The sequence below is a fragment of the Prinia subflava genome, chromosome 1 (assembly GCF_021018805.1).
Source record: "Prinia subflava isolate CZ2003 ecotype Zambia chromosome 1, Cam_Psub_1.2, whole genome shotgun sequence".
NCBI classification, from domain to species: domain Eukaryota; kingdom Metazoa; phylum Chordata; class Aves; order Passeriformes; family Cisticolidae; genus Prinia; species Prinia subflava.
The window spans coordinates 146,677,969-146,705,360 of record NC_086247.1 but is presented as its reverse complement, the minus strand read 5'-3'; the positions used below and the strand labels follow the sequence as shown (position 1 = coordinate 146,705,360).

Below are 27,392 nucleotides of genomic sequence, written 5' to 3'. Positions count from 1 at the left end.
ACTAGAAGAAGGCCAAGTGTTGCAACTCTGAGAAATCCACAACAGAGAATTAAACACTAGAGATGGGGATGAGGGGATGTAATTAAACCAAACTGGAAATCTTAATAGGGAGAAATAAAAATGGAGAACTTTCTATCAACGGGTAATCTTGATTGCAAAAGTTGTTGCAGATGGTTTTCAGCCTTAGAGGATTTCAGCTGGGAGGTTCTTCAGCAGCACAATGAGCTCTGCGAGTGCTGACCCTTTGTAAGTACCTAAACTAATCTTCATTTGAAATGTCTGGGGAACTGGGAAACAACTGACACTTATCCGTGCTTGTCTCAGGTGTGTTTCACAAAAGGCTCCCAGCAGACACGACGGAGCTGTTCACAAAGACATCAGTAATCTTCCCAGTCTTATCTGTTCTTGTTCTTGTGTTAAAAATGAAAATGCCCATGTGAAATTAATGCAAAATACAGTCGGGAACATAATGGAAACCCTTTTCTGATAGTCTTTACACTGCTGCAAGCATCCCTCACTTCTCTCCTTCAAAAAGAATATAATAGTCCTTTTTACTGTTTTGTTATATTTGAAAGAGGAACATGTAAGTGTTTTCTACTTCTTTTTTTTTTACCCAATTTTTAGTAACCTAAAATGCAAATTGCATGAGGACAATATATAATCTCCTGGCTTATTATTTTTTTTCCTGCAGAAAAGATATGCTCAGTATTTTAATAGCACCATCTGTCACAGTAGCAAGTGCCAAGTTGCAATATTGATCTTGTCACTTTGGGGAATGGTATGGTATTTAGGATTATAAATAACATTTTTCTTTGCTCTGTTCACGTGTTAGTATTTATATAGAATCCAGACTCGAGAAACCACTCTTGCCATCTAATAAGACAAGCACTTTCTTAGAATCCACAGCAGAGTGTGATTAGGACCTGAAGCAGTATTTGTGTTATTACCTGTCACAGCTCAGTAGAGTGAATAACCCAATTGGTCTATGAGATTTATACAGTGCAAGTGTAGCCAGAACTAAACAAACATCTTCTAGGGACTGTAAGTCATCACTGGGCACTAGTTTCCTCTCTTTAAAAGAGAGAAGATTATGCTGATGAGATTTTAAATTAAGAGCTCTCAAGCTGAGGTTACAAAAAAAAAGCAAGTGCTGCATTTTTTGCAATTTTATGTGTTGAACAGTGTCTTGGTTTGGAAAGACAGCTATCTGTCAGGGAAAACTGGAGTTTCCCTTGGAATGGAGAATGTAAAACCCTCTCCCTCCAAATTATTATAATTTTGCAATTAGGAGCTTTCAAGCAAAAATATGGGAATAGGAGTAACAGTTCTTTACTAAGAATATAAAAACGCCAATGCAGTAATACAAAAAAAACAAACAAGCAAACAAACAAAAGTCCTAGAAAACCCTGACAGAGACAGGAATACAACCTGACACCTGTTGTCAGGGTGTTGGAAGCAGTCCAAATAAATCCTCCTGGAGTGACAGATGTGGTTCTGTTGGAGTAAAGATGATCCTGTAGTGGTGGTGAGATTAATCCAGTTTTCCTCTGAGAATCCAGTGGAAAAGAGGATCCTCTGCTGTTCTGAACCTCAGGTTTTATCCAGGTAGGAATGCTTGGCTCCTCCCACTGGATGGAGCATCTCACAATAGAAAGATTTAATTTTTTCAGTGGTGAGCCTTAATGGCTCATTAACAGCAGATATCTGCCTGGAGGGACATGGGTCATGGAAGAGATAAGGAACATTGCTCCCCTGCTTTTAACAGCTGGCCCATTAACAGAAGGCCTCCATCCCCCTCCCCCCTGGAGTTTACAAGCGATAAAGAAAAAAGAAACCAACCCCTAACTGCTTTCTACAGATGAAATAGAATACACATTTTTTTTGGTTACATAACCCAAGACAAACAGCAATCTTGGTGGGGTTTTTTTGGTTGGTTGGTTGGTTTGTTTTGTTGGTTTTTTTGTTTTTTTGGTTTTTTTTTAAGGCTCTGTCCCCTTCAGATCACTTGGATTTTGGTTAAAATTTTCATTTAGCTGCCCTAGGGAAAGAGAACATACAGTATTGTGGCCAGTTTTTATTTCCAAAGGGACTCTTGTGAGAGGCCACAATGGTGGTGTCAGGTTTGAGGTTATCATGAACCTGGAAAGGTCTCAGTGTGTTGAGCTGCCTCATTCAGAAAGAGACTTTTCCTGGCAAGAAGGAGAAATTCTCCTTTTAATGTAAAATCTTGTGGATTCCTCCCCTGTTTACATTTCTGGATGTAGATGCATTTTTCAGTGCACTAGGTAAAACTGTGATGCTTGTGGATGGTTGCAGAAAAAGATGCTGGACAGATGTACAGGGAAATTAAATATTCAGAGTGGTAATGATGTTTTCCAGGATTCACAGGGCTGAGTACTTCTCTCTGTAATACTCTGGTAGACAATCAACATTTTGATAATATGCCAGCATTTTTTTTCTGCTCCAGAAGTTATTTTGCTTTGGGTTGGGTATTACATGAATTCTGTGCCTGATAAAGTAAGATTTCACCTGGGACTTGAAGTGTTAAAGTGTTAGAATAGAAATACTTTAATACTGTTTTTTTTCTGTTGGTAGTTCTCCTGCTGCTGAACATATATTTATCCTCTGCATGCAATTTCACTCACAACTTCAAGGCAGCTCCATGGTGCTCCTAAGTACTGCATTTTATAGATTTTCAGCAGTTGTCATTAAACATCTCTCTTGAGGAACAACAATACCAAAAACATTTACACAAAACATAAAAAGCTTGTACTAAAATAATCCATTATAATCTCATTCTTCATTTTTCACAGTCTGTGCAAATTGATTTCATCTAAGATATTACCCAGCTATATTCAAGGTGGGGTCTGGTTCTTTCATCTGTTTCATTTCCTGTAACTCAAGTAATTTTATGAAGTGCAGTATTTTTACTGTGGAAAAATAAAATCTAGTAAATAGTCTGCTGTGTGTTGGGATCTGGATAATCCATTCTCTACCTCATTGCTTGCTTTTGCTGCCTGCTTGTTCAGACACTTGCTCAGCCCCTTCTGAGTATTGGCATTTAATTAAAGTAATACCTGGTGTAGAGGACAGCCAGGCTGTAGCCATGGATGCAGCAGAAATTTATACAGATGGCACATCCAGCTGCTGTGCATAGATGTACAAACATTCTGGAGCATAAGTTTACAGAACTACTGAAAGTTTCACATATTGTGTGTATATATATTTATAAATATGTATACACACACACATAAATGTATATATATATGTAAGATAAGGGCAGTTGCCAAAATCTCCACGGTGGTCTTAGCCTTACTTTTAAATGCCAAATGTGATTTCTTTCCTGGTGTTTCCTGTGGTACAAGATGTGAGCCCTGGGTAGCTCATAAGCATTGTGTGAGGCTCTGGCAGGGGTTGAGCATCAGCTTTTGCAGCCATGGAAATTCTGTCTGGGCCTTGTCCAGCCCATGATTTGTGGGAGCTCATCCTGCTCTCCATGGACCTTAACATGATGGCAGCACTGTGGTGTGGCAGGTCCAGGATCCTGCTTCTCCAGCAGGGAACAATGTTTTAGGATAGGAATGGGCATTATTTTGCATATTATTGGGTAGAAAATTTTTAAAAGAATAAATTTTCCCTATTTTTTTAATCCTATTTTTTTCAAGCAAAGGGGAGTATCTGCCTCGCCTTCTCCTTGTAAAATTGGCACAGGGCACTCCTGCATCCATTGCCTTATGTCTGTAATTATTCAATGCTGGTGTTTTCCTATATGTGGGTCGCTTCTCACAGTGGTAATTGCTAATGTAACCTCCTTTACTGATGCTCCACTAGCTCAGAGCCGGTAATGCCTGGCTGCAGGTGGGAAAGGAGACAAGAAGAAACATTGCTCTGTTTGAGGCTTGACACAATCAGCTTTTCATATATCCTCCTCTCCTCTGTCTCTCGGAGCTGGAGGGAGCTGTTCTGTCATTAGCAGCCAGCAGGGAGGTGTAAGGGATGTGTTTTTACAGGGAATTCGACTCCCCTGGTGCCTTAGGAGCCTGTCTGCCTTCCCAGCAAAGCAGGGGAGGCTCGGGGCTGTCCGGGTCAGCAGGAACAAACTGCTGGGGAGAACGGGAAACTGGCAATAATCTCAGCTTTGCCTTTGAAATGTGGGCTGGCTTGCCTGGCCCGGGGACACGGGGGGAATGAGGTTCTGCACAGAGCCAGGGCAGCAGGAGAGCTGCGAGGAGCTGAAGGGTGAAGGGTGAGTGTGGGCTGTAGGTAAATGAGCAGAGGGAACGGAGGGAAAATGTTTACATGAACCTCCGTGATCAAAGAAAAGATTCTGTGTGTTTCGCCAACAGTTTCATTTGCCCTCTGGGCTGTGTTACACAACTAGCTGTCAAACAGTGCTTTTTTTAAAGAAAACACAGGTAGCTTTTCCCTTTTGATGATCAAACGAGAGATGTGTAAAGTTACCCAAAGTGCCTGATTAAAACCAAATATCCCTCCTTCCAAATGCCTGAGCTGACAATTGCTTCTAAGTGCGAGAAGTTTTGTCCAGCTGTATGCAGGCTATGGAAAAAGGAGCAACTAAAAATGCCAGGCAAAGAGAGGAGGATGTGGTGAGTGCAGCAGGGAGCACAAACCAGAGCAGAAGCTTTGGTCAGAGGGAAGGAGAGACAGACACCCCGAGTGCAAATTAATTAAGCAGCAGATTTAATCTGCAGTCTGTGGGCATGAAAGGAAACATGTCGGCCTTATTACAGTTAAAGTATTTATATTTGTAAATAGACTATGCAAATTCACAAATGAAGGACAGCATAAAAAGCAGCTGCTTTGGAGATGGAGATGGATATAGCAAGCTACATGTTCTCTCACCAGCATTTTGGGAGTGCCTAGGAAGGGTGTGTGGTGACCAAGTGTGACAGTTAAGTGATTAATGGGAAATGATTCATGTCCTTGTTTGTTAAGGAAGACAAAAATAGAGGTAAAATATTTTTCTTTAAGTATTATCAGAAATAAGGACTAGAGACAAGTGCTTTGACACAAGTGATCTCTTGTAATAAATTGTGCTGAGTATCTCTTCATTAGAAAGGCCAAGGGGGTGGTTAGAAGTGTGAAAAATGCCAATAAGATAACTGCAGCAGGACTTGAGGGATCTCCTGCTTCAGGGAAGGGCAGACTGAATGATGTGACAGACAGCAGCACTGCCAGCAGCTTCCCTGTCTTTACAGCACCCAGATTTATCTTCCCAAAGGGAGTTTCTGGCTGGTGGGTGTCTTCCTTCCATGGTGTGGGTGTCCCAGGGGAGCATCCAGAGCTGAGATCTTCTCTGATATACCATGGGAGGCTTTCCCCATGACCTCGTTACAGAGGTGCAGAGGTTCCTGTGTTTACCTTTATTACAGCCCTTGCTGGATTTACAACCCTTGAAATGAAGATTTGGCAGGACCCTGAGCACCCAATGCCTCAGCCGTGGGGTCTGAGGGGAGGTGCAATCCTGGAGCAGCTGTGGATGCATTTGGGGTGTAGAATACAAGGCTCAGGGCTGCAGGGTTTCTGGCTGTGGTGGCTGATGTCTGTAAGAGAAATCTGGGCAGGCGACCTACGCAATCAGCGCGTCAGAGAAAATAGGAATGGAAAGGATCTAAAGGTCATCTGGTTCAGCCTTGTGTCCAAAGGCAAGTTTAATTATACCCACACCATTCCTGAGAGATGTTACATCTCCTCAGCATCTGCCTCTCTAAATTAAACCATCTGAATTCTTTCAAGTTTTTCCTCAGATATGATTTTTGGAAAATTGTGAGCCTCTTCTGGACTCCTTCCAGTTGATGTATGTCCTTCAGCAGCCCAGGGCTGACTGTGGCTGGTGCCCTGCACACAGTGTCTCCAACTGAAGAAAATCACACATTTCCAGTTTTATTTCATGACTCCATAGATGTATTCAGGCTTTCATAATGATTTGGAGAGAGCTTCCTCAGACACCAGTTTAATGTCTTGAAGAACTCTTGTTTGAGTTAAGTGCCTTTCTTTACTTGCTTCTGTCAGGGTAAAATAATGGGTCAAGTCTGAATTTGAAAACTTTTAGAAATTGCCTCGGTATAAATAGCTTTGTGTGGACTGAAAATTACTGCAAAGTTTTTGATAAATGGCAAAGTCTCTGTTTACAAGGAGATGTTTAGTGCAGCTGTGTTAGGTCAGGTCTCATTTAGCATCTCCATTTAATGATCCTGAAGAGGGAGTAAACAGTCTGTTAATGAATTTGTGTGTGGTTCTGTATAGGGAGGATCTGTGAGTAATAGGCAGAAAAGAAAAAGACTACAAAGGGACATAGAGATTACAAACACTCACAGATAATGAAGTTAACTTCATCTCTGCCTAACACAAATTAATGTGTTTGGGTGGAGGGGAGGAAGGGAATATACTTAAATAAACTTGGCCTGCTTGAGAGCATTTTATGAGAAAAGTAGACTTGAATGCCATGTACCTAAAGGGGGCCTGTAAGAGAGCTGCAGAGGGACCTTTTGAAGGGGCACAGGACAAGGGGGGATGGCATTATGCTGGAGGAGTGTAGATTTAGATTAGATATGAAGAAGAAATTCACATTCTGAAAGTGTTCAAGGCCAGGTTGGGTGGGGCTTTGAGCAACCTGATCTAGGGGAAGGTGTCCCTGCCCATGGCAGGGGGGTGGAACCAGATGATCTTTATGGTCACTTCTAATGAAAGCTGAATGCCTGCTTGGACTGTTCAAGGAACTGCTCAGGCACATGTGGGACACAGGAATCTTTCCTTTCTGTTTGTGTCTGGTCTGTGTGCTTTACTACCAAGGAGATGTTTGAATATACACACAACCTGTGGTGAAGATGAAGGAGGAGTGGTTAATGAGACAAAATGGAAATACCCTGGAGTGGCTGATTACCCTAAAGTACAGAACAGCCTATGGGTGTAGGTTTCAGCAGAGAAAACAGAGGTACTAACATGGCAAAAGGGAAGATGTATGAGAAAATGCATTTGAAAATGAGGAAATTGTCGCCAGCCTTAGGGCATTTGAACTGACCACGTTTGGTGAATGGTTCAGGCTTGTACTTATAAAAGTGTGTAGTAGGTAGGGGAAAAATACCAGGGAAAAGCTGAATTTTTGGGAAAGACAGCATAGAGGAAAAGTGGTTTCATCCTCATTCTTACTTTTATTTATTTTGCCTCCCCTGACAAATAGCACAGGAAGAAGCTTCACAGGGATGAGAGTCTGGCCCCAAAGGTCTCTGCTGAGATCAGGTTCCCTGCAATGTTTCAACCCCTGAGACCCTTCTGCAAACAGAGATGTATTCAAGGATTAGATGTATCAAGCCCTCAAAGATTTGGATGTAAAAACTTGATGGCTTTTTTATACAATTATTTCTTCTCTTCCTTTTGTCAGTATCCCAATGTGCTGGAGGTTTAAATAAAGGAAGTTACCTATCTAAATTAAAATGCATCTAAAACCTATTCCCAAATGCATATTTGTGTGCATGTGTATAAAGAGACAGAGAGAATGTTTAATTATGGCTTTCCTTTAAAAAAACTGCATAGGAAATAGAAAAAGGCATTGAAAAATTAAAGTGGGCCTGCTAGACACTAACTGGCTTATGGGTAAACAGCAGCAATGCCCTTAAATATCACAAAAATCATGTAGGAATGCTGAGGTCGATGAGGGCATTAAGAGACATGAGCAGGGAATGACAGATGAGATTGTCATTGCAAAAAGCCTCCATGAGTTCTGTGCCATTAGTATTTGGAGAAAAAGCTGAAGGTCATATCAGAGACCAGAATACATTTTCCTTGGGGCAACACGAAATGCTAAAAGGTTTTATGATTATTCCAGAGCAGATAGTTAGGCAATTAGAACTGTTAAAAATTGCCAAGGCATGCGATCTAGATGAGTTACATCTGAGAATTGAGATGGAAGTAGCAAGTGGAATTGAAAGCTTTGGCAGATATTTTTTTGATGCATCTCCAAGGGTGGGGTGGTTGGAGAGGATTGGGCAGCATGGCTAATGTGGTTGCTATATATAAGCAATGCTCATGGAAAATCCAATGCCAAAGCAACACTTTGGTAAGAATATGACTGATAGAGGGTATTTTGCTTGGACTTAGAAAAAGGGAGTTCTTGGCTTATAAATTCACTTGACTTTCTGTAGCACGTTATTGAGCCAGAAGACAAATGTCAAGCAAAGTCCATAATTTATCTGACTTTTCTGAAAGGACAGCATGAGAAATATTGATTTGCTTAATAAATGCACATTATCTCCTTAAAATGATTAAAAATTAGCTCAGGGAGAACAAATAGTGTTGGTAACACTGCAGAGGGATAACAGAGACCCAAAGAGCAAACATACATTGTCCAATGATCTATTTGCATCAAGTTAGACATCCTTGTGCAACATTTTTCTTGTTTTGAGCTTTAGACTTAAAATGTAGAGGAAAAAGGAGGAAAATCTTGTGCTTCCTTGTGCCAAAGTACAGGTACAGTGAGGGGCAGAACCACCACAAGCTATTCAAGGCTGTGCAAGCTTTTAGACTGTACAAAACTTGGTGTCCACTGCTGGCAGGGGCTGCCCCTCAGGCACGATTCTGATTCAGAGGAGCTCAGCTCTGTCAGGGGTGATGATTGGCCTCATAAAGTATTAATGATGGCAAACTCGACTGTTTCCAGCACAGCTGAAGGGGATGTCAGCAAATACTTGTTAGAAGATGAAGAATGCAGTGTGATAGTTTTAACAGCCCTCTGTGCTGGGCTCCTTCCCCACGGAGAATTCCTGCTCCTGGCTGGAGATGGGAGCTCCCAAAGCAACAGAAGTGGGCAGCTGTCCATCCCTCTCCTGTGTGTGATGTTTTCCTTGTCTCTTCACCTTTCAAAGTGATATAGCTCAGTATTAAATTGAGCCTGTGTCTCCCTGTGAGGCAGTAGATATGTAAAGGGGCAACTTCTTTTCTCCTCCCCACTTTTCTCTTCATTCTAGGGGTGCATTTGTTTCTAGGGATGTCCCATCTTCTTTTGCAGACTGAAAAAGCAGTAGCAGGTCTCTTGCAGGTGAGACTTTTATTCAAAGTGGGATGTGGCCAGTGGTGTAAAGGGGGCACATTTCCTATGCTGCATTCTACCCTGTCAGACAACCTTCTTGAACTGACCCAGCAGGAATGCAAATAGGAACTTTAAGCACTCAGCACCTTCAGGGATCCAGCCTTGTGGTAATCTCCTCCTCCAGCATAATCTTCATAGCTGAACCACTGTTAATGTGTTTGCTATTCATCTGTTGTAGCATTTAAATAGTAATTATTAGTGGCATATTCTTTTGGGTGATCAGCCCAAAGCTGCAGTGCAAGAGTGTGACCTTGGGTTTTCCTACAGACAATGGAAATTAGTTGATAATGGACAACAGTAATTGCTTGGATGACAGTGCACCTCTGGAGCTACATCACCACAATACATCACTGAGGCCAGGAGCTTAGCAGGACTCAGGAAAAAAAAAAAAGGGAATTAACAAAATGCAAACAAGATGTTGAAATGCATGAAAAATGGGACAGAGGATAATACAGAGGGTAATTATAATGTAATTATATAAATATAATTATATAAGTAAGCACAGTGGTTACACTGGGAATGTTGCATGCAGGGCTGGGCTCAGAGATGCCTGATGAGTGTGTTTAGAGGCTTGAGCAAATCTTACTCATTGGAGAATTCTTAAGCAGTGCTGTTATTTAGTTTTGGAAAGGAGACCACAAGGAGGACATCAAAGGTGTCCTGCCAGGAATCCTCAATTTTGGAGCCCTTTTCTCTCAGTCTGTTATTCAGTAGAAGAGGATAAAGGAAGGGAATGGGACTAAACAGAATATCAGGACATCTTTTCCCCCTCCTCACATGAAAATGCTCATGGTCACTGATGAACAGATAAACAAGAAGCTACAGAGAGGAAGAAACCAGGGTAGCAGAACCCAGAGTAATGAGATTTCCCATGCAGACTCCTGCTGAATAGTTGTCCTTACCCAAATATTTCCCTGTGTCTCTTGAAGTCCTGCTGCAAGGCATGATCAGGGAAAAGAAAACAAAAGCTTCTGAACAAGTGATAAATCTGACATTTCTAATATTTGAGTTCGAATTAAATACACAGACTTTATTTTCACCAATGGAACTTGTTGCTACAAAAGGAGATGAGAGGTGAATTCTCACAGGTTTGGAAAGAATATGGAAACATATTAAAATTAAGAATACTGCTGTTGTTCTGATTAGCAGTGTCACCTTTTAGGAGAGATAGTCAAACTCCACAACTTAAATTAAAATTTAAGTATCATTGCTGAAGATAAAATCTAAACTGGAAGCACAACATCCTTCCTGGTCTTTACAATTTCTGGAATTAATTATGTTTTCTACACATTGAATTCACCCACTTGTATTTCTAGTCAGGTCTTCTGTGTGCTCCAGTGTTTACATGAACAAAAACCATTCACAATTATCAGCATAAAGATTAGAAATACATAAGAAGAGCTTTTGGAAGGAATACTAACAACTTAACAGAAAATTTGTGCCTTTAAGCAGGTTTGTGAAAGTATTTTTGCACCTTAATCTGGCTGATTCTGGCTGTCATAATACAAGCTTTGTTAAACTGATCATTAGCTTGATCCAATGTGATGTGTTTTGTGGTTTTGATCTTGCTTGCTGCTGCAAACATATCCTTCATTCCGAAATGGCCTCACATTTAAGGTGGCTGCACTTGCAGGCTGTAATTTTATTACAACATTTGCTAGACTGATGCACTCAGGCCATTGAGTATCACTCTATCACAGATAGCAACAGCACAACTAGCTACAAAATCACAAAAAGCCTTTATATTTTACATATTGGAAACCAGTTAAAATTCACTTTTGACCGGGGGGTCTTCTTCAAGCTGAGAAGAAAATGTAAAAAGTATAATTTCATTACCCTGTATTAAACTTCCATTTTTCCTTTAGAGTTTCACTAGCTAAATCAGCATGACCAAAATCCTCTTCACTAGCTATAATATTTTTTTTTTCATGGAACTCGAAAATGGGTAATATTTCCATGATTTTTCCATTCTGTGGTTTTACTGCTGGGACAATATTGTTTCTGTTACGGCTTGTGAGCAGTACTTTGGATCTGTTCTTAAACAGATCTGATGCGTGAAATTATGGTGTTCCTGTGCTTTCTCAGGCTTTGAAGTTATTAGAACCAAATATTGTCAAGTTTGCTAAATGTTTAGGTGAACGAGCTGCTGTACTGTCAGACCTGAATGTGCAAGAAGTAATAATCCATACTAAAAATCAAAAATATTTGTCAGCTTTTGAAATAAAGAAAAAGAGTACTGGCATTTAAAAAGGAAATGTATTTTCAGGCCTCTTTATATCTCTACTGGGTTTTGCACTTTGTGTTAATGAAGTCAAGCTTTCCCCTTTCTTCAGGAAGGCCAGAAATGGATTTTTTTTTCTTTTTTTTTAGTGGAATTTGGGCTTCTCATTTGCTTCACTGTGTGAGGACTTTAAAGAAATCTCCACACATCAGTCTTTACTGAAGATTTAGTTGTACCTTCTACCAACCTCTTCAGACATGTTTGTTTGCACTGTCCTTTATTTTAAATACTTCCCCTTTTTGCAAATGTATTTCAGTCCTGAGTAAGGGATCGATAGCTGAAGGGAATCCTGGAAAAACCAGGCTGGTGCTGTTCCTCAGTGTCTGACTAATTCATCATTAGGGTTTGCTGTGCTTCCCATCACCCCAGCACTGATGGAGTTTCCAGAGTGGGGAAAGCAATTATTGCCAGTTTGCCTTGTAAATGTTGAAAGGCATCTGCTGTTCCTCTGAGGTGCCTGGAGAAATGGAAATTGATGCTGATAATAAACATAATTATAAAGAAGGTTGCTGCAAATACTTCTGATCTGTAAGGCAAAAGTGACATTTTAAGGGCTGTGCTGTGGATATAATGAGGATTGGTATTGGCTTTTAAACCATCATACTGAGGCTGGGATGGATGTTTGATAAAGTCACTCATTATGAGACACTATACAGCAAAAAGTTTCTGTTGTATCAAAATTCATGATGGCAGAAGGGTTTAGATTAGGAAATTCTTTATTCCTGTATTTCATTTGTGAGCCTCTGGATCTGGGTTTTCATTGGAGTTTGTTGATTTTTTTTTTTAATGCAGAAAGAAACAGTGTCAAAACCTTCCCTTTGCAAACTCTTCTAAGTCCAGTAAGGTTCAAGCCTGGCCAGTCCAGACCATCATCAGGAGCCTGTTGGGTGGCAAAAGACAAAGGAAAATGAATGTCTGGGTTTAGTGCAAAGGTTCTGGCTTGATGTGCCTGCACAATCTAATCTTGGAAACAGTAATGTCGAAGAGGAATAGGATAAGAACACATTCTTTACTATTTGTGCCACCTGATAGTTTATGTGCCAGGTACTTAGACTGAGGTCACAAAATACCAGCTTTTAAATTAGAGACAGCTCGGTGCAAATGCCAGTGATAAAAGAGTCAAGCTGAAAATAACATTAAATAATTACTGTGAAATAAAAAGACTATTTTGAAGTTGTAATTGAGTTTGATGTGTCATGATTGTGTTATTGGTAGCAGTTCATGGCTCATCCAACGTTATTATTGCAGAATCAATGTTTTCATTTAATGTTTTCTGGATCGTTGTTGTCATCTGTGGTGCTTAATTGAATAAAACACAAGATTCACTTGGAATAGATGCAGATACAAAGTACTAAATTTCTCAGAGGAAGAATGTTTTCACTTTGTTTAACCCAAAGCATTAGTTTACTTGCAAATATAATTGATACTGGCTTGAAGAGCATTCCTGGAGTACATTAAACAGGACAGCCAAAACAACAGTATTAGATTTATGGCAGGTGAGTGTAAATAGTGCAGTATTCACTGTAATGGATTCTGGACTATAAATACACCACCACATCCCACTGGGTAGGATCAGGACTCTTATTCATGAATTGTTCTTCAGATGTGCATTGTATGAAAGGAAATAAGCCCTGCACTTTGAATTACCTCTTGATACTTAGCACAAAGTTGCACATTTTGGTAATTCTGAGCTGCAGGGTAAATCCCAGGTCTCAGTCCCCAGTAAGGTCTTGGTGTCCAAGCCCAGCCCTGAAACTGGAAACAGAACACTGAGTTTGGTGGAAGTTCCATCAAATCTCACCTGCCAGTGAGCCTCACCTGTGCAGGGAACTGCACATTTTAAGTCCTTGCCCAACCCAAACTGAGGTGTAACATCACCAAAAGCTACAGAATGTGAACCATTCAATCTTTCTGTATGCAGCAAGGGAACAGAGATGCAATGCTGCACACACAGAAAGAGTCTCTAACAGGATGCCTCAGAAGTGAGTACTGGAAAAAGAAATATCTGTCCTATGTGGAGAGAGAAAGTCACTGGTAGTGAAAATAATCTCTTCAGGAACAGGCAGCAGTGTGCTGTGCAGGTGGCAGGCAGAATATTCTTACTGGGACTGTAAAGTATTTTCTGCAGGGTCTGTTGTACTGTTGAAAACTCCTCTAGCCCAAAGCACAGGGAACCCCCAGCTGTGCAGCTCTTGGAATACAAATACTGTATCAAAAGAAAGAGGCTCATTCTCATTTAGTTTCATTACAATGATCTTATATGGTGGCTGTATTGATTGTATGCAACTATACTACAGGACTATTCTGTGAATAGGGGATTTTTTTTGGTTTTGACTCCAGCACACAAAAAATGGGTGTTCTTTTTTACTGTGTCGGCACTGCACTTCTCTGACTCTGTAAGGAGGCTTCAAAATTGATGTGCCTTGCACTTACAGCCACTTAGAGCCACTTCACAGAGCCAGAGTAACATCAAGGAGCTTCAGTGCCTGGGAGAAGAAGGTGCACAGGATTTTGCCAGGGTGGAAGCTCCATCAGACTTCTATGCAATCAATTATCTCTGATTATAGAAATTTAAACCTCATTTACAGTGCAAAATCTGACAAATATACTTACATTTCTGTATCCCAAAAAAAGATTCATACCAAACAAATTAACTCCCCCTTTTCCACATGGAAGGAAAGTAAAAATGAAGAGATGTTCTGGTATCATGTTCCACAAGTCAGTGTGAGCTCTTTCAGCAAAGGCCTGCCTGCATCATAAGGGCTTCTTCTACCATCTGTGTTTGTGCAAACTTCTGTTAACAAACCATATTGTTACTGGGGAGAAAACTAAATCTTCAGAACAGGTTTCTCTAAGGGAGCTGTCTGAATCCTCTGTGTTGCTGCTGGAGAATGGAGCTGTATCAAGGCATGTGAGACTGCAGAGCTTATTTAACAGTGAGATAAAAAAGGGTTTATTTTATTACAACTCATGCCATCCTAATGGGCCACTTGATAAAGAAGTATTAAAATGTAGTGCTGGATGGACTGTAAGTGAATATTTATTTGCCTTCTACCACTACCACATAGATGAACCAACAATCTCAGGCTGGTACTTAATATTTAAAATGAACTGTTTAATCAGGTCTATGACATTCTGCTGCCAATATTATCTGAAGTGAAATCAGTTGAAAGAAATTGAAAGCATCCTTGCAAGACTGTAACTGCTATTTTTGTAGCTTTTAATCACATGCAGCCTGTCTCTGGCATCTATGAAGGGGGGAAAATGTTGAAAATAGATTTATCTGTTTTGGAAAACTTGTCTCTTGACTTCATTTCTGGACATCATTAAAAGCCTGATCTGTTGGTTAGAATTTTCCCATGTACTTTGACTTTTCTTTGACTGCTGGAAGGGGCAAAGTGATCAGTCCAAGCACTTCTGAAGAGTGATGCCAAAGCTTTGTACAACAGCTTCCCTTTCATGCTGAGATCAGATGCATTGCCCATCAACTTCTTATGTTTTCTGCTCATATGAATCCTTTCAGACTAGCTACTGCTTGTTCTGGTGTCACCAAACTGCAATCTAAGGTGAGAATTAATTGACTTGGTGCTCTGGATTGTTCCTTAAAGCAGATGGATTTTTTTTTTTAGTTTTTTTTTCCTGCTGGCCAACTTCTCTTTCCATTATTTCAGGCTCTTGCAGATTAAGTCTCTAAACATCCCATCCTGCAGTCACTTCCCACACCAGCAGAAGTCTTGATCTACAGAGATGAACAATAGAAATGAAAAGACCGCTGATTCCATGAATAAATATAAGCCCTAAGCTGCCTTATTGTCCCTGGAAAATATGTCCAAAAAGCTGTCTTTGGGTAATATTTGCAATAAAAGGCTGATAGTGTTCTCAGGACTGATGAAATCTGCTCCTTCTTGTTTCAAAAATTCTGATTTGCTCAACTGAGAATGCAGTGATGGGTGATGCAACATTATTCCAGCCTAAGTTCATGTATGAATGTGAAACTTTGTGAGCTTTCCAAACGTAACACATTGCAGATACTTCACAGGTAGAGCTGGACACTGACCCAGGGCTTTGCAGAAAACTCTGTGTGCAGCAAAGGCTGGTCTGAGCACATGGCAGTGATCTCCTACTGCCCACCTTGGTGGGAGGGCTCTGAGTGCTTCTGCATCTCCTCTTGGAACCAGGGTGGGATAATCTGGAAGAGGAATGGGCTCAGTTTTTGTCTCTGTGGGCTTTGGTGTTTTATTACAGCATATTCAGGCAGTCACATGCACCACCTGTATCTGTTTTTCATGTGTGTACACATGATAGGCATGTTTCATATGTGCACTTACATGAAATTTGAGAGGTATATAAATGAGACATGTTTTAATTATCTGTGGCAAGAAAATGGCTCACTCTGGTTGACTCTCTCACGCTCCAGCTCACATTGCATATTTGTGTGATTTCCTAAGGGTCTTGTATTCAGGGTAAAAAGTCCACATTTCTTCATAGCTTTGTGTAACCATGTCATGGAACTTTCTGTTAGTCTCAAAATATCTCAAATTCCTATCTTTGTGCTCTTTTCTGAACTAAATGAAATCACAGGGTTTTTTTTTGTTTTTTATTTGTTTGTTTGTTTGTGGTTTTTTTGGGGGGGTGGTTTTTTTGGTGATTTTTTTTTTTTTTTTGTGCAAGAATTCAGAGGCTTACAGGTGTAGGCTACTTCAAAATGTTTGTGCCATTGTTTCTAATTTGCTGTCTTCAGGATGTGGTGAAATCAAAATGTCGGAGATACCAAATCAAACAATAATGCAGAGAAAACTGTGTTGGAGACAAGCTCACCAGTGAGTGTTGTAGAAAGGATACATTGTTGTTTTGGGCTGAGTGTGGGAACTCGTGATTAAGTAAATCAGAGTATTTGTGCAATGTTTTGGGGAGGCTGTACCATATTTTATTCATATTCATAGAAAGAGTGAAGTTCTGTAAACTGTGTTGGGGCCATCTCAAAGTAATCCTGAGTCACAGTGTGTTAAACAGAGGTCCTCAGCCCCTCAGTGAATGTTGCTCAGCACTCCTAGGACCCTTCAGCACCTCTCAGACATCCAGAGCCATTCCCTGTGCCTCAGCCTGGCTGTCAGAGCTCAAAGGAACAAACATCTTGGATGGGAGGGCACAGGGAGGACTTGGCAAGAGATTTCTTTATGCTCCCTGTACATTTTGGACATCCCATCTCTGCTGCTGCTGATCTTGTGCCACTGACAGTCACAGCCTTCTGAAACTGCCCCTGTTTCCAGCAGGGACAGTGTGGGCAAGGCTGAGCCCCCTCTGTCATTTCCAGCAGAGCTGGGAGGGTTTCACACCCCTCTGCCTGCAGGAGTCAGGGCTGTGGGTCTGCCCTTGCTCCAGCTCCACCAGAGTGCCCAAGCTGGCATTGCTGCATAACTGCTAAGTCTCCATAATTAGTGAACATAATCAATGCTAAATAAAGGATATTTTATCCCCTTTTAGAGGTCTTTTTCTGTGCTCAGAGCCCTGCTGTTCTCCTGTAAGATGCAGAGGACATATAGACGTTATGGATCTCTTATGCATTAATTTTCTTGTGTTGCAGGTAGATCAAATAAATACATGAGAACAGAACTTCACCACCACATTACTTGAGTTATTTATTCTATTTAGGTTTGTACTGTATGTGTTTGTACATCATACTGTAAGGTTTCCACTTTCTTTACTGTGTCATCTGGCTATGACTGAGTTGGGAATCTGGTTTGGTGCAATATCCTCAGAGCTGAAGAATACCTCTCAGAAGCTGTTAAAACAATGACACAGAACTAGCATGCTTCTGAAAATGAAAGCTCTCTAAGGTGGTACAAATGGCACAACAAAACTGCTGGTCAGTTAAAAAAAAATAGAGCAAGGCATTGTTCTGGTTTCTGTTTCCTTCATCACAACAGAAGCAACTCTTGAGGTTACAGTAGTAATAAGCCAATTCTGGTCACCTTCTTTATTTATTTTGGTAAACACACACTTTTACCTCTGCATCAGGGGTTCTGAGTAGGCCTTTCCAGCTGGCCCATTTTCCATAAATTGCATTTCCACTAGAGGGCATTCCACATAGCAGTCACATTTTGTCTGTCCTCTGGGATAAATACATGAACCATGCAAGGCCTGCAGTCCAGAAAGGGGGATGCAGGGCAGCTGCTGAGGCACAGACAGGGAAATTGAGTGAGGTGACATGAATCTGTGCATTGCTTGTTTTATCTGCTCAGTGGAGTTCTGCCCAAGTGTTGTTTTCTGCCTCTTCCTTCCACCCTCAGACTTGAGAAGAGGAATCTGAAAACATTGTGGGTTTGCCTCTCTCCAGAAATAAAGACATGATGCAGACAGGAAGGGCTTTGGGTCCCTTGGTGCCTCCTTTAGAGAAGACAAGTGTTGGCAGTGTTTTCATTGTTCAGACTCTTGAGGAGGTTATTTTAGGTTGGTGGAAAAGCTTATCTACCACAGAGCTAGCAGGAATGCAGCAACATATGCCTACCACAACAGATTTAATCCTGAGAGATCTAGAAATACTTGATAAAAACACACCAGCATACGAATCCTCCCAGCCATCACCATCCCCACCAGAAACTGAAGGCAGTGATCACCACAATCCATCCAGCTCCCGTGAGCCTGTTGGGGAGGCAGAGAACACCAGAGAAAACAGCAGTGCTGTGTCACCAGAGGTGACTTCTTTGCACCTCCTGTGTTTGGGAATATTTGAGAGAAGTTATGAGACTAACATGGTGTTCAGTGGTCACACCCTCTGCTACAGGTGATGGCTGTCCCGAGGAGATCCTCTCCAAATGCCCAAAGCTGGGCTCAGCCTGCCCAGCCTGCAGGATCCACATGTCAGGTTTTATGTTCAGAAACTGAGGTTGTTTGGTCTTTATGCCTCCATCACCTGTGACACCTCAGAAGTCGTCATGGTGTGACTTTCAAGTATGAGACACCTTTGATGAATGTATGTTTTATGCATCCATTTAACAGTGTCATTATTTTGCATAGCCTCACTATTAAAAGTGTATGGCTCATGTTGTGAGTTCAAGTATTTTTTATTTTTTTTTTTCTTTTTGTTAAAGCCAATATAAAAGTAAATGAAAAATAACAACCATTGGGATGAAAAGTGTACTTCATAAAACAAATGCTTAAAAAGCCACTTGCTCCAGCTGCAGCTTTTATGTACGAGGATCTCTCAGGCAATGTATGTGCTTACATAAGAAGTCTTTCACAACATTTACATTTAAACCAGTCATCATCTTATATGCAGATCATTTATTCATCCTATAAATCACTTTGGAGCTAAAAATGAAGACGAGGCTCTCTTTTTTTCCAAGCAGTAGGCTGCTAAACAGCCTAATATGTTTGCAGCTGTTGTGAAGATGGGGATTCTCTGACTGATTTGGGGGGGGATTTTCTCATCCCTGGTGATGTCTTTTACATTTTCTGACATGGATATTTCAGGTGCAAAATATATGTTATGGCTATTCAGTAAAAGGAGGAAGGGAGGAAGAGAGGAAGGAAGAAATGAAGGAAAGGAAGGAGGGAGGGGTAAGGAGCCAAGAAATAAATTCTTCCTCTCCTAAAACAACAGTTAAATAGAACACATACTGAGTCAATAAGGAAGGAATTCAGCTGCTACCTAGAAATAACTAGGAGGTGTGGGGGGGAAATGTCAGTGAATATTGATCCCTAAGAGCACAGGGAACAGGAACACTAAGCCAGACTGTGAGGAGGCAAACTTTGAAAAAGCAATTTGGAGACCATTCACAGCTGGCACCGAAGTTGTGGCCTCAGAAGTCTCTCTCACATGGAAAAACAAGTGAGAAAGAGGCATCTGTTGCATTGCAGCTGCCAAGGTCACACCAGCAGGAGCAGGCAGAGGGGCAGAGAAAGCCAGCGACAGGGTCTGTATTCCTTGCAGAGATAACACAGCGTCAAACAATTGTGGCACTGCTCATGCCCTGTCTTTGGGACTGGGATGATGTGTTAAAATATATACACTGACTTAAAAAATAACCCCACAGTGGATTAAAAGTAATGTTTTTGAACAGGAACTGCTTCTATGGCAAAGTCTGTCAGTACACACACTTGATCTTTTGGGTAGGCAAACCGGAGTGAGTGCGGAATTCAGAAGAGAGAGGGGCACAGGTACCTGCTGTGTTCCCCAGAGTCACGCTCCAATTCAGGCAGGAAAGTGCTATGCAAAACAGCTCTAGCTGTGCATGAAAGAGCAGACTTCTTCACAGCTGGCATGCCCATGTAGTCTTATTTGTTTACCATGAACTGAGGGGTCCTGGAACTCGGAGCAGCAGCGAGAAATGGGAAGCAGCAGAATACAGTGCTTCAAATCAACCTATTTTAACAATTTTAAACCACCTTCTGCTGCTCAAGATAAAAAAAAAAAAAAAAAAAAAAAAAGGAACTTAGTGAGGCTTTGGTAATGGCCAAATAGTAACAACACCACGGGATTATTATGCAGACACACAAGTTGTTCTTGCAATGCCCATTGTCTCTGTGTCCCCTGCTGCCACATACCTGCTGTCTCAGATAGAAGGAGTTCTTATGCTTGTGGGAACATTTTTGAAGTGTATCCCCTGCAGGAGCAGATATTCATGCAAATGACTAATTAATGGCATTGACTGAATAAACTGGATTTGATCTGTTAAACGAAAATAGCACACCAGATTGCTTTCTTAATGATTTTCGTTATGCTTTATGGAAGTGTGATGCATTTTTAACTGTAACTATATTCATGTTATTACCCCTAGTACTTTCACAGAACCTCTGAAATCTGGAAAATCATCCATCTGAGTGGATCCCCAAGACAGAGAGCTCCTCAGTGGAGCCCCTGAAAATTCCTCTTGACATAGAGACCCTCCCATGATTAACCCTTGGTAGAACCAACATGTTGGAGATAACCAGAGAGGGGCAACAGTAGCATGGCCAATACAAGATAAAGCTAATTAGTGCATATCCTTAGAGGCCAAAGAATTTCTTTCTTTTATAATAAATTTAATTCTGGGATGCCAGTTGACAAACTGAGAAATCTTGCCAAAGCTAAAGATTAACTTGGAACAAGACTAATGTATTTTTTTGGTCTTCTAATAGGAACTATTATGAGAAGCAGTGCTGGGGATGGTGTGTAGGCAATAGAGATGCTCTGCAGCCTTTGTAGGAGTAGGGCTGATGTCAGCTGACCTCCCACTAAGTGTTTCCAATTCCAACTGGGTATGTTGCTGTGCAATAATGTGATGTTAGTGTCACCTTCTTGGAGAGGGGCCGGGCACAAACTGTGCTTTCTGAACAAAACAAAATTAAATTCTCCCTCTTCAAAGCTCATTCAGATGAGCACAGAACAGAAATCTCTAGAATGAACAGCCAGAATGTCTGCCTGTTTCTGAAGCATCTAAAGCATAAACTCCTGTAAAAAGAGTTTTTAACCATGCAGCCCTCATGGGTTTACAGCTTTCTGTTCTTTGGCATCTTCTGTATGAGGAGGCCTTGACCTCCAGAGGGATCTTCAGAGGAGGACACAGCCCTCTCTGACCCTGCATCTGAGCCATGCAGGTCCAGAAGGAGAGGGGCTGTGCCATGGCTTTTTGTGTGGATAAGATGTTGGCACTGGGACTGAGGAGGGGTAATGGGTCACCAGCATGCCCTGGCACACCTTGGGACCATGGACATCTTGATTTTTACAGACCCTTCCCTCTTGTTCCTCTTTGAATTTCTCTATGAAAACTGGAGGTATTTTATCAGTATTGGAGGTTGAGTGGATTTGGATTTTCTGGGGTGAACTGCTGGTCTTTGGAGAGCATTGTTCAGAGAGACCTTCTCACACCATTGCTGCAGGAGCTGCCAGCCTTGTGTCCTCATGCCACTGCCTCCACACCTTGGAAAGCAGCACCCATGCACACTGAGCCTTGTTCCCCCTGCATCTTGTGAGCAAGTTTTGATCAGCCTTTCAAAGAATGCCAAAATCCATGGCTGCAACCTTTTTAAAGGCTTATCTCACCTTTCTATAGTGGGTGCCTGTGCTGGCAGAGTCTCTGTCTTCCTGAGTTGTCTTTAAAACATCTACTGCCCATATAACTGCTCTAAAAACCTGTAGCCTTTACACCTTTTCCTTTGTAACATATCTGTGAGTAGATTTTCCTCTTGCCATGTGCTTTCCTGGGCCTTGTGTCCTTCCTGAACCAAGAGCAAATCAGCCAAACCAGTGGGAACTGTCAGCAAGTGTCAAACTCAGAGGGGCTGGATGTACAAAACCACTTCATGTGGTGTGTTCTGCTGGAGGTAACACATTACTGCACCCCAAATACTAATGGTACTAATGGCTTAGACCCCCCCAAAATTTCAGATATGTAGCTCTCCATGGGATCTGGTAGTTATCTGGAGAAGGGAGTACATTAGCAGACTGTTCCAATGTATGGTTAATCAAGCAGAATTAATTTCTACCCACTTTGCCCACTGGCTTCCACTTCCTTGAAGTGGCAATGAAAGGGGAATGAATAACCCAGCGTGGTGCAGCTAAACCCCCAGGTTTCAAGGGAACAGAAGGGTTCTGCATCCAATAACTGTCCCTGCTGCTGCTGCAGGCTTTTCACTGCTCTCAGTCTGGGCTCCTGGAACAGATGTGTGCAGCTGGAGGGCTCACTGTGAGCACAGGCTGCTCGTGGGTCTGCCTTTGCAGCACACAGGGAATAGGAATGCTCTGCACTGACTCCTGAGAGCTGCTTCCCATAAAGGAGCTGCTCTGTATCCAGACAACTCATGGAAGGGCAGAATCAAGGGTGGCCTTGTACCCTGGTCTGCTTAAAAATGTTTGTGAGAAGTAACAAACTCCTGCTTTTGCTATCATGTGTTGCTGTAATGCTTCATCATAAAGAAAGGTTGCTGTGCTTTAGCTCCTAGGAGTTCACAAGTCTTTGTGGTGATGACAGTTTGAGCTTTTGTTCCACCTTATCCTCCAGAGCCACTGGAACATTAATTCCTCTTTGCAGTGTTCAAGGTTTTCAACAATCTTTGAGCAGGAAGAAGCTTTGTGGTGACTTTGTGAACTCCAAGGAGAGTTTTAAGAATGATCCCACACCATAAGCTTGTTCCTGCCAGTCTCAGGAGAATGAAGCACTTTCCTTCTAACAGAAAATGCTGCAGGACATGTGTGACTAATTTGTTACAAGGTAATTAAAAATTATCTGTATTACTGCAGTGCTGCATGATTTTGTTGAAACAAGCACTCTGAGTGAAGATGAGTTGAGAGGCTGGAACAGCTCCTTTCACCTGTCGCTGGTTCCTCTCCTGATGGCAGGCAGCTGTCTGTCTGTCTGTCCTGCCGTGGGGCCTGAGGAGGTTACTGCTGACAAGTGTGGGGACAGCATTCACATGGTTGTAGCTGGCATTTTGAAAGAGCATCTTGGTTCAAGAGGAGAGTGCCCATCGTGGGCTCCTGAGCTGTCCCAGTGGTGGCACAGGACTACAGGGATTGATGGAGGATGCTCGAGACAGGGATGCAGTTTGTGTGGGCAGGGAGTGGGTCTGGAGATTGACACCTTCACGTGGCATGGGCAGGGAGTGGGGACAAACAGGTTTCAGTAATGGGGAGTAGAGGTTGAACAGCCTGCTGTGTATTTGACCCTGGCAGGGAGGACCAGCCTGCTCCCTGTGTCCTTGTGATCAGCTGGGATGCTGTGGAGAGGGATGGATGGGAAGGTCGTACTCCCAGGGTCCTTGTCTGCCAGTGCCTCCTGTCATGCCCCAAATGGGACTGCCTGGGAGCCATCCCTCTGCCTGCTGGCAGATGCAGATCCTGGTCCTTTGGTAGGGGTGGATTAATCTCTAATCAGTGATGACTCAGACAAGCAATAGCCTTGGTACCCCAACATAGCCCAGAGGTCAGGAGGGACAGCCTCAGCCCTGCCAATGTGTGAGGAGATGATTCTCTGCCTGTGGTACACTAAGGAGCATTTCTGAGTGGCATATACTCATATACATATACTTTGCATATGAAAATCAAGAAAAAGAGCTGATGTACCTAAAGTGAACTGTTGCCTCAGGAGCACTGTTCAGACCACAGGAAAGTGTGTGTGTGTGGATGGGGAAGGGCTGTAGCATATAAGATATTGCTATATTTGTATGTTTGTTCCTATTTGCCTGGGTGCTCTTGTGCTCTTTGGAAAGGCCACAGCTGGGGATCAGGGATGAAGGCAGGCTGCCTCTCCACCTTGCCCCGGCTCCTGATGTCTTTCACAGGGCAGAGCCATCTAGAAAGATGAGGAGATGGTTTCTTTCCTGAGAGTGGTGAGTGTGCAAAGGGTGGGGATGATGCTTCAGAGCATCGTGCTAGAGTGAGGAGGATGGGAGGGAACCCAGGGTTTTCCTAGGAGGAACAGAAAGTGGACCTGTGGGGAAGCCTCTGGGGCAGTGGAAAGGAAGAGGTTTTTGCTAGAGTGCTACAGAGGAACTGCATGGGTTGTTTTGCAACCCAAGAAGCCACTGAGAGAAAGCTTACAGCAAGCACTTTCTCTGCAAAGATGTGAAAAGTGGAGACATTTGTTTTTAAACAACTTATTGGAGTGGACTGCTCCCTCCTCCAGTGTCCCCCCAGGAGGTGTTTGGCAACCTCAGAACCCCTTTGATCAAGGCAGGAGGGTGACAGAGAGATTGAGGATGTCACTGCCCCTGCTGCCACATCCTCAGGCAGTGAGCAGCTGCCATCTGAGGGGATGGGACACCGTGCCCTGGTCAGGGGTGACAGGGAGGTACTGCCAGGCAGAGAGATCAAGGCATTTCAGAAGCTCTGGGGTAGCTGTGCCAGGCACTGGGAGATGCAGTCACAACAGCAGCCTCCTAATGCATCCGTGTAATGAGGCTCAGCCACGTGCATTTGCACAGCTAACTGCTGGACTAATTGGCACAATTAACTTCTTATGTGTCCAAAAACAAGCTTAGTGAGAAAAAAAAATCTACACTGTAAGGGAGAGTGGCCATTTCCAGAAAAGCAGTGAAAACTGTGTCTAAAGTTGTTAACTGTGAAAGAATTGAATGTGCACGGGGAGGGCATGGAGTGCAATTAAGTTTAAGGGTTGCCAGCAGAGCTACTGAGGGGTCAGGGACACAGTGTATGGCTCATGTTTTAAAAAGGGATCTGTTTTGCAGAAATTTCCAGCATGTATGGTAGGAGAGTTAAAAAAACCCAAACAAAACAAACAAACAAAAAAACAAACAAAAAAACCCCACAAAAAACCAAAAACACCAAACCAACACACCAATTCCAAATACGGTTTTGTTTCATTTGAATTTCCTCTTGGAAAGAAAAATTGCAGAAGTGTGGAGTAAAGCAAGCCTTCATTACCACTCACAACAGGTAGAAAAGTAGACCAAGGCAATTGGAAAATTCAAACTGATCCATTTATATAAAACCTTGAAAACATTCTGTTCTGATGGCTGGGGAAAAAATGTGTGAACAATAACCTCACTATAAACATTTAGGAAATATTGTGACTTAAACTATGGGGACTAAAGAGATGGAATTGCAATGTAAGCTAGGACTGTGTCAGAGGATAAACACAGGCTGTTAGATTTGAATGCAAGTAATTGTTTCTTGTTAGAGAGGTGTTATTCACTTTTTGTTTAAAATGAGCTGTTGCCTGGATTGTGGCACCTGGGAAAAGGCAAGGTTGTCCAGTTTACTACCAGCATAATTCCATGTTGCAGCTGTTTTACATCGTGATTCCTATGAACTCCTGTGCAGAAACACTTTGAGAGCCTGAGTGGTGGCTTGCAGATATCTTTAGGAAAACTTGGCCTGCTGTAGATCTGTTCCTGAACCAAGGATCAAAATGATCCCAGGTGTAAGGAGACATTGACTGTGGTGGTGTTGGTGAATGTGACCCTGTATAACAGATCCGTGCTGTAAAACTGAGGATCAAATGAGGCATAACCACTTCCCTGTCAGATAAACACTCTGATGTTGCCTTTCCTTAGCACACTCGGCAGAGATCCCAGCACCACGGGAGTGAGAGAACATTTCGCTTTACACAGCCCTGAGGACAGCCCCGGGCTCTCTCCTGGGTGTGCTGGGTAGGGGGTGAGGATGGGAGAAGCACCAAGGTGGCATTTTCGTGTCACCTGGCGTTGAGGTGAGTGGGGGCTCGCACCAGCCCCAAGCACAGACTGAACATCCCCGTGCTGCTGCAGGGTCTGTGCAGCCCTGCGGGGCCCTTGCGGAGCGCCCCTCGCTCCGTGCCCGGTCCAGCACAGCCTGTCCCCCGCGCTGGCAGCGGGCTGGGCAGCGCCGGGCAGGCTCCTCTGACAGTGTCGGAGGGATCTCTGCCCTGGCAGAGGCTGCAGGAGCGAGCAGCAGCAGCGGGAACGCGTGCTCCGTGTCACCCTGCAACGTGACCCGCATGGCAGCCCCGCGGCGGGCACGGCTCGGCACGGCTCGGCACGGCGGGGACACACAGGGGCTGCGGGACCCACGGCCACGTTCTGCCCTTCGGCAGGGAGAGGGCAGCGCCCCGAAGAGCCCCGGGGCTGCCCGAGCCCCGTGGCTGCGAACCCGCTTGGCAGAGCCGCGCTGGCAGCGGGGCAGCGCCTGCCCTTGACACGGCTCTGCCTCGGAGCCCGGCTCTGCCTCGGAGCCCGGCTCTGCCTCGGAGCCCGGCTCTGCCTCGGAGCCCGGCTCTGCCTCGGAGCCCGGCTCTGACGCGAGTTGGGAGAGACAGGAGCGAGCCCGCCAGAAAGCCCGCGTGTGCTTCGGAGCGATGGGGCAGCGGACCCACGGGGGATGCGGGATGGGGCAGCGGCCAAGGGAGGATGCGGGATGAGGGAAGTGGGATGAGGCAGCGGACCAGGGGAATGAGCGATGGGGCAGCGGCCACGGGGGGATGCAGGATGCAGGAAGTGGGATGGGACAGCGGCCTCGCAGGGGATGCGGGATGGAGGATGCAGGATGGGGCAGCGGCCTCACAGGGGATGCGGGATGCAGGATGCGGGATGGGGCAGCCGCCCCGGGGAATGCGAGATGCAGAATGCGGGATAGGACAGCGGCCTCTAAGGGATGCAGGATTTGGGATGGGGCAGCGGCCCCGGGGGGGTGCAGGATGCGGGATGGGGCAGCGACCTCACAGGGATGCGGGATGCAGGATGGGGCAACGGCCTCTAAGGGATGCAGGATGCAGGATTTGGGATGGGGCAGCGGCCCCGCTGCCAGGGGAGGGGGATGGATGGGTGCACAGCCCAGGCAGCCGCACAGCCAGCGCCGAGGCAGCCCCGGTGCATGCGCAAGGCGCGGGCGGCCGCCGTGGAGGTGGGGAGGGAGCGAGGACCACATCGCTGCCTCCGGCTCCGAGCTGCCAGTTGCTGGTTGCCAAGCAGTTATCATTGTTTCTGTGACGATTGCAGAGGCTGTTGCTAATTGAAGAAGCCCCCACAGCATCCTTCTCTCTGCTCCTGCTTCTGCTTTTATTTTAGAGGCTCAAGGGGGAAGACAGCCAGACTAGTGCTTTTTTACATTGCATTTTTATTTATTTCTTTTTTTTGTGGGGGTGGGAAATTTCTCAGCTGGTGATTAAGTGATGGACTAGTTACTCATCCGTATCCCTTTAGTCTTTGTGTGTGTGTGTGTGTGCGTGTATGTCTGAACACACAGACAAGCTTACACACACACACACACAGAGTAAAATCCTGTTTGCCACTGCAGTGGGCACAAATAGGTGAGCATGACTACAGCCAAGGAGCAAAATGCATCAGGGAAACAAGCCCAACAGCAAGACCAGGTAATGCTTATTTTCCTCAATTTCAAAGAGATATAGGTTTGCGGTGCGTAGCTTTGTGTTTCTTGTATGATTATTATGATTTTCTTTTGAAAAAATCTTTTTGGTGTGTGTTCTTAAAATTGTCAACTGAGTCACAGCCAGTGGCAGGAGGAAAGTGCTGTGTGGATGGATTCAAGGTCTGCTTTCTCGGTGTGTGTGGAGACTTAGGGGGGAAGCT

General features: G+C 43.6%; 1 protein-coding gene across 4 annotated transcripts in view; it reads left to right on the top strand.

Annotated features, from left to right (window-relative positions):
- Nucleotides 1–27,392, top strand: part of DPP6 (dipeptidyl peptidase like 6) — a 544,817-nt gene that overhangs the window by 265,240 nt on the left and 252,185 nt on the right. Inside the window, exon 1 of one of the 4 annotated variants that reach the window (XM_063415987.1) lies at nt 26,711–27,175. The exons of the other annotated variants lie outside the window; for them this stretch is intronic. Coding sequence (XP_063272057.1) covers nt 27,119–27,175 — 57 coding nt within the window. The 5' untranslated portion in view covers nt 26,711–27,118. Of the gene's footprint in view, nt 1–26,710; nt 27,176–27,392 lie in introns of those variants that run through there. 4 annotated transcript variants of the gene reach the window in all.